Consider the following 7,999-nt stretch of genomic DNA (forward strand, 5'->3'; position numbering starts at 1 on the left):
AGCTATGTCCAAAGTATGTTAGCCTGCCTTTATATTTTTCATCAGGTAAGCCTTTAATGTGTCATGGAATTACTGTTGATTGAGTGTTAGATGTAGGAATAAGAACTGTGTTTTTCCTCTCACTATGATTAGGCCTCCCCTCCTTAACTGCACCAGACCTGGCTGGTTCGAACTGCTGATTTAAAAAAAATAATTGGTTGATTTGGTTCCCTTTTAAAATTTTTACTATAGAAACTAAATAAATGATATATATAAATTTAAATCTTATAAATTCATTTATTTGAATCCAGGGAGGAGATATTTTGAATTCAAAGAGGAGATTTTTTGAGAATAGAAAATATACACGAGTTTTAATTTTAAAACGTATGATTATTATTGTTAGGTTCTTTGTGTTAATGTTGAATCTGGGCAGCAATTTAGTGCTTGTAAATATATGTCAGTATGTTTGTAAATCTGGGCAGCATTCTTTACACACAACATGAATATGGAGGCAAGAGGAAGGACCAATAGGATGGAAAATACCTATTGATTAAGATAAAGCCTCAGGCAGACTGATGAAGAACTATCAGAAAAGATGTTAACTTCAATCAATACTTTTACATGCCGAATTTTTTTCCAAATCAAGATGGGATTTATTTGTCCACGGTGAATAGTTCAATTACTTTATCGATACTCTTGGTGTTAGCAAGACTATTGGCATCTAAAGTAAATAAATAAATAGAACTCCTCGTTATCTGGAAAACTTCTTTTTAGAGTATAAGGAAGTTTACATAGATGGGGCAACATTTGCTTTTACGTTGTTACATATATTTGTTATAAATGAAAAAGGCAATAAGTTGAATTATTATGGTGAATTATGTGTGGTTGTAAATGATGCTGCAATGGAGAATTCTAAAAATATTGGAGGTATGGATTTCCAACTGGAATTGGACTTGCGAAATTGTATGTAAATGGTTAATTATGGATCAATCTTTTCGATACGTAGAGAAAAGCAATAACATAATAATAGAGTTAGAATCTTTAGTTAAATAATAAGCTTCTGTAAACATCTTTTTCATTCTTATAAAAAATTTAAAAAATTAATATAAAACTTCAAATAATAATTAAAAAATAAAAATGATGAATAATATAATGTGGAATTCTAGGAAATCTGCACATAACCAAGTGATAAGAGAGCTGAGAGTGATTTAACCAGTGGGACTAGACATCAACTGTTCATTAGACCAGTTTATGCTTTGGTTGAGCCTCTGTCTCCTGCAGAAGTTTTTGCTTTCATGCAATCCCCATGTGTAAGCCCATGCATTTCATAGATCCAGTTAAGTGCGGTTTTTTTGGTGAGAAAAGATTTCTTGGAAACCAATCGTAAAGCTGTAAACGTTAGAAAGAAATGATAGGGATAACAAATTCTGAACAAAATTTACAAGTACATAAATATTTCTAGCTTGATTTTCAAGTTTTTACAGTTCATTGAGTTGGCAATTTGGACCTAATTTGTTCCACATAGATATGGAAACCTCTCTTACATTGTCACATAAGCATCTCAAAAGCGATAGAAATTGGTAACAACATTGAGACCTTGAACTTACAGAATTGGAGTCTAGAGCTTATGAGTTGTGAAATCAAGGGATAATCCCAGCAAACCAGTGCACTAGCCGGAGGCAGATTATCTGTGACACATCAATTTAAGAAAATCCGATTCCACAGATACAAGTGGCAGGGAAAGAGCAAAGGAGAGGGAGGAAGAGATGTGGAGTTCTCTGAACCAAGTAATTCTCATTCCATCTCTACAGTGAACCAAACAAGTAACTTAGATTCCGAGCAAAAAGTTCTGATCAATTCTTCATCCTGCACATCTATGTGTGTGGCTGGCTCTCCCACCTCACATTGATCAGTATGCAGGGTTGCACTCTGAAACCTAGCCATAGGTGAAAAAAATTGCAGTAAAATGACAATGAACATTCGGTACTTGAGACTTTTGTTCATATTGAAGTCTAAAGTAGCCATAAAAGCATAAATCTCAAACCTTATGGCAGTAATGATTGCTGATGAAATGTTCTTCTGCAAAGTTTAATCCCTAAAAGTATGGGATTCCGTAGTATAGTCTGGACATGCTAACACACCATCTGATATGTACTCCACCAGCAGATCCCGAGTTAATCAGGTAATTTATATTAACCATCTCTCGATTTGGAGATAGTTACACTTCAGTTCCTTGTCTTTAATTTTAACCACAAAATTTATAATATTTAAAAATGTCATATAAAAATTATTTCCACTATTTATTGTTCATTTCTATAATAGAACTGATATGTGGCAGTATCACAATATAAAAATAAAAATTAAAAAATAGAAAATGCCACATAAGATATTTCCTATCCTCATACATGATACACCTCAAGAAGATAGTGTGTTGGCTGTGTGGCACGTTTAATTTCTTTAAGTTCTTATTTTCACTGTGATACTGCCACATGCCAGTTCCATCTGACAAATGAACGGAAAATGAATTAAGAGATTTTTTATGTAACATTTTTAAGAATGAGGGATGTTTATGTAATATTTTTAATTTATGGTAACAAATTGAATATGAGGAACTGAAATGTAACAACCTCTAAAGTTGATGATGATTGATATAATATGAATTACCTAAGTTAATCAGTTGAGCATATATGGCACCAGAGAGAATTCTGCTTGCAACAAGATATTGCCCATCTGAAAAAGAATTGATTTTCAAATGTTAAAGAAGGAAAAATAAAATGAAACTAACAAATGCATAAGACCTGATCACGGCATTCCTTTCATCTTGCAACTTAATAAGTATAGAATTTTGACTAAGCATAAAATAATGGAGAAACACAAAAGAATTTTGTGTCCCACTTGTTCGCTTGACAAGATGAAGATATCGAATTAGAGATGATGCTTGACGTCCTACCTATGCTGCAAATAGTAAGCAGCATCACTTAGCAAAAACCCATTTCATCCATGTAGAAAAGTAAAACTTTGAGAGGTGGTCAGGCAAGTCAACCTGCAGAACATAATTGATGATCAGTTAAGCTGAAAGTGCATTCTTACAAAAATACATGTATCCTAACTATGTAGACACAAATTGTCTTTTTCCTCTCACTATGATTACTTACTATGTAGACACAAATGATCCGAAGGTCTTTTCTTCAGAACATGTGCCTTTAAATATTCCTGGTTTCATGTGTAATATTTTGTTTCTAGCTGTTAAAAATAGTTCTGCTTTTGAACTTCTCATTTGAAATATGAGTAATCAGATGAATATTAATGATGAATGGAATCGTATCATGACCTATGGTATCTGTTTTTTTTTTCTCTTACTACATACTCCTATCAACCAGGTTATGCTTGCCACCTCTTACCCATTTCATTCCTATCTGCTGTAAACTCTTGGTCACTTTTCTTCTTTCTTGCTGAGGTTTCTTGACTGCCTCTTTCCAGAGGTTCTTTGCTGGGTGTCATAGCAATAATTTTCCAAGTGCTGCCTTCTTTGTTGGTTTTCCCAATGATGGGTTTGCCCAATGATGGGTTTGCCCATTTGGGAAATGGGAAGATTTTTGGGATTCATGGCTAGCTCTTGCCAGTTTGAACATGAATAGGACCAGGACTGTTTATTACGCGCTAGTTATAGGCCTCCCCTCCTTAACTGCACCAGACCTGGCTGGTTCGAACTGCCGATTTTGAACCTGAATGGCCCGATTAAAAAAATAATTGGTTGATTTGGTCCCCTTTTTAAAATTTTTACTATAGAAACTAAATAAATGATATATATAAATTTAAATCTTATAAATTCATTTATTTGAATCCGGGGAGGAGATATTTTGAATTCAAAGAGGAGATTTTTTGAGCGTAGAAAATATACACGAGTTTTAATTTTAAAATGTATGATTATTATTGTTAGGTTCTTTGTGTTAATGTTGAATCTGAGCAGCAATTTAGTGCTTGTAAATATATGTCAGTATGTTTGTAAATCTGGGCAGCATTCTTTACACACAACATGAATATGGAGGCAAGAGGAAGGACCAATAGGATGGAAAATACCTATTGATTAAGATAAAGCCTCAGGCATACTGATGAAGAACTATCAGAAAAGATGTTAACTTCAATCAATACTTTTACAACTCGGAGAAACAAGTGTCTCAAAATATCTACTCAAAAAAGTATTGGTAGAGCTATTACTAATCTTCCAACCACGTGAAAGGTACTAAATTTAACCTCAATAAGGAAAAACCAAAATTAGCTTAAAATACACATTGACAATTGATTTAATAACAGGTGATCAACAAATTTCAGGCATATTTGATTAATCAGAAAAAGGCCACATGAAGATGTTTTTGAAATATTTTTAGATTACTACATAATCATAATGGAACATTCCTCACATGTATTATGCAAGTTAACAGAGTGAAGTGGTAAAAGAAATGCTGTGATAAAATAAAGTAAACAGTTCCTAATTCAGATGATTAACTTACATCGGTCCATGATGCAGAAAATCCATCCGTGGAAAGCAACCAACTTCCAGCCTTAGATTGCAAACCTAGCTGATCATTTGAGGTGTCGAGATCCAGCAGCTCATTCTCATAGAATTCCTCATCATCAAAGTTCCTTTTCTTTTTTCTACTTTTCTTTTTCTTCCTGCGCTTTCTCTTAACTGATGCAACATTATCCAATTCATAGTCACTTTCTTCTGACAATCCGACGTGATGTAGCATTGCATATTTATCAGACTTTTGGAAACTTATACCATTATTTGAAAATAAAGATTCCCAGGATTCTGAAATTCGGCTTTCGTCTGATAATGCATAATGAATAACCCAAGACTGAAGCCCCAAGAACTTAATTGCTTCTGTTGTCTTCATCTTGAAGCATTCATTCAGTAAAGGATCCAAGCTGTTTCCCGTGCTTGAGATTGTGCATATCTGAGATACAATGTCCTTGATTTTTGTTTGTTCCTCCTGCGACTCTACATCATGCACAAGCCGCAGAAGCTGGCAGTCCATGATTGATAACAGCATTTAACAGAAGCAGCTAATCAAAAGATTCACAATCATTGAATCTAGAAAGTGCAAACTCAAGCCAACAAGATGAGTTACCAAAATCCACTGGTTCCATATTCATGCTTAAATAAATATGAAGCAATTCCAGAACAGTGAACAATTCCCTGTCTCCAAGAGTGATAAGGAGGCTGTTACACAAAAAGGAAAAAGATTCATTCATAAGAAACTGACTTATAACTTCCCATACATCTCTTGAATCCTCTTTGTACATCAAGCCAACAAAAAATTCGACAAAGTACTTGGTATCAATGAACAAAATATCACCATCTCTCAAGGACTCAGCAAACTCAGTGGAAGACCAAAATTCAGGTACATTGTCAAGAAAATTTTCCACTGTTCGTTGGACATTCAAATCAAGAAAGTAATGAGGCTTTGTAGCCACCACAGCAGGGGATTGCCCATGTTTTCCTTTCCACTCAAGCTCCTCCCAACATATATCACGATTCACAAATGCAAATTGTGATAATGCTTTGGCACCCTTTTTGTGATCCAATCCACCCCCATTAGCAAAAATTGAAAACCATTGCATTATAAGCTTTGGATTTCCTGCATGCAACAATAGCATAGATCCATAGAAAGGATTAATAGTTTCACGTCATGCGTTCAATTAAGCTACTTTCACTATATAAACATAGAGAAGAGGCCAATTTGAACTCATGAAAACATTCTTTCGGAAAAGAAATCTTTGCAAGAAACAAGTAAACATCAAGGAAATGCATTTATAGACTACAAATTGTCCAATAGATAAAACCCACTTGCCTGCAAAGAACTTCTCAAGCATCTAACTTCTCTTGGCTATGATGGGTCCAGCTTTCCGCGGCTGCTTCTCAAATATCATTTGCAGGAGCTGGGAAGCCAAACTATGATTTGTAGGCCTGACTATGATTTGTAGGCCTGGTTCTCAGTAAGTTCACAAAGAGGTCCCGCTGCTGGCGGGAGGTCAAGGAAGTAATGCCTGATATTGTACTGCAAAGCCATAAACGAGCTTCTGCTCCACCGCCAGCAGTCATCAACGACCAGATAAGGGATTCCAAGTGGTTCAAAAGAGATATCCATTGCTAGGCAACGACACTATCTCCACGAACTCCATCTTCTTTCCAGTTAGGTTCCGACAAAAACAAGTGAACCATTGTTTATTTCCTGTATCAATATTCTCTTTCTAGTGCCCAAAAACAGGCCCTGACGAGTCTCAGCTGGATGACAACTCAATCTCAAGATCCCACATGAATCAAACTAGATATGCAAATTCCGAAAGCAACACATTAAGAAAGGCGAAAATTTGTGAACTGAAATGGAAACAAGAAACTCCTCTGATCCTCTCCGACAACAACAAGGCGCAGAAAATTGAAATCTCTCTGGTTTTGGGTTTCTCGAGAGAAGAATTAATAAAACGGCGAGAATGAGGAAGAGGAAGGGAAAAGGAGAACAGGTTTTTTTGCTTAATAAGGGTTAAAAAATAATTAATTTCTATAATTATTTCTTAAATTAGATTAAATTTAGGGATAAATTTTTTTAAAAAATAAAAAAATGAAAAAATAAAATTAATAACTATCGCAAGTGGTAAAGTATTATATAACAATTAATTTATCCTAAAATTTAATAAAATTTATAATTTAATATATATTTTTAAATAATAAATAATTTAATTTTAAAATTTAATTTTATTAATAAAATATTTATTTTTTAAAATTTATTATTATTTATAAAAAATAAATTATAAACTTTTTAATATATATCAAAATATTTTATACTAATTTTATATTAAATATTTTATTTATTATATAAAATTTTAAATTTTTAAAATTTAAATTCTTTGAATTTCAAAAAAAATATTAAATTCTTTAATTTTTAATTTATATTAAAATATTTATAATAATTTTATATTAAATATTTTCATTAGACACACGAATTCTTAATATCTAAATTTACTAATTTTAAATTTATATCAAGATTTTTTATTAAATATTTTTTTCAGCATTATTAATGTATTTTTTTTATAAAATTTAAATAGTTTTTTAAAGTATATTATAACAGACAAATATATAAAATATAATATAAAATGTAATTTATTTAAGATGCACAAGTTTTCTTTTTATATACAACACAAGGACACAAGAATATTGGTTTATATTTTAAAATTTAAAATGTAATTTATTTTAAATTTAAAAAATAATTTATTGGTCATTACCACTGCAAATAATTTTTTTTAAAAATATAGTAGAATAGCATTTATTTATTTAATAAGCACAATTTCAATAAAGAGATTGTTCTAATAATAAAAATATTTAATGTAATACTAACTGTAAAATAGAAAAAAATATAATTTTTTAAAATTTTATTTTATTAACAGAATAATTATTTTATTAAAATTTATTGTTAAATTATAATAATTTAATTGTTTGAATTTTATTTTTTATAATAATTGATTGTTTTATTTTTTGAATTTTATTTTTTATAATAATTTAATTGTTTGAATTTTATTTTTTATAATAAAATATTTGATATAAATTAAGAATCATAATTTTAAAAATTAAGAAATTTAAAATTTAAAAATTTACTGTATATAAAATATTTAATATAAAATTACTGTGAAATATTTAAGATGGACATTGAAAATTAAAAAAATTAAATTTAAAAATTAAAAATTTACTTTTTTTTATAAGTAATAATAAATTTAAGGGAATAGTATTTTATTAAAAAATAAAAAAATTATATTATTAGTATTTAAAAATATAAATTAAATTATAAATTTTATTAAAATTTAAAAATTATAATATAAATTAACTTTTAATATATATTATTAGAGGTTAACAATATTTAGTTTAAATCTAAATAACTGATCAAATCAATTAATTTTAAAAATTTAATTCAGTTGTATTTTTAATTTGAATTTATTTTTTAAAAAATTAATAATTTTAATTCAA

The 7,999-nt window shown here is 30.4% G+C and overlaps 2 protein-coding genes across 5 annotated transcripts in view; one reads left to right on the forward strand and one right to left on the reverse strand.

Annotated features, from left to right (window-relative positions):
• Positions 1-7,999, forward strand: part of LOC110628120 — a 63,568-nt gene that overhangs the window by 28,035 nt on the left and 27,534 nt on the right. The gene's annotated exons all lie outside the window — the stretch shown is intronic.
• Positions 1,404-5,621, reverse strand: LOC110628119. 4 transcript variants are annotated; one of them, XR_006347879.1, is made up of 5 exons: positions 4,491-5,621; positions 3,381-3,704; positions 2,930-3,022; positions 2,024-2,709; positions 1,404-1,915 (listed from the first exon to the last, which is right to left on the reverse strand). XR_006347879.1 is itself a non-coding variant. In XM_043948537.1 (4 exons), exons 1-2 carry the CDS (start codon positions 5,031-5,033, stop codon positions 2,954-2,956), a joined length of 612 nt encoding a protein of 203 aa, XP_043804472.1. In that variant the 5' UTR covers positions 5,034-5,621; the 3' UTR covers positions 1,404-1,915; positions 2,024-2,709; positions 2,930-2,953. The 4 variants fall into 4 exon arrangements, 3 of the variants coding, with proteins under 3 accessions (XP_043804472.1, XP_043804473.1, XP_043804471.1); XM_043948537.1 differs by lacking the exon at positions 3,381-3,704; XM_043948538.1 differs by lacking the exons at positions 2,930-3,022; positions 3,381-3,704.

The sequence above is a fragment of the Manihot esculenta genome, chromosome 12 (genome assembly GCF_001659605.2).
Source record: "Manihot esculenta cultivar AM560-2 chromosome 12, M.esculenta_v8, whole genome shotgun sequence".
NCBI lineage: Eukaryota > Viridiplantae > Streptophyta > Magnoliopsida > Malpighiales > Euphorbiaceae > Manihot > Manihot esculenta.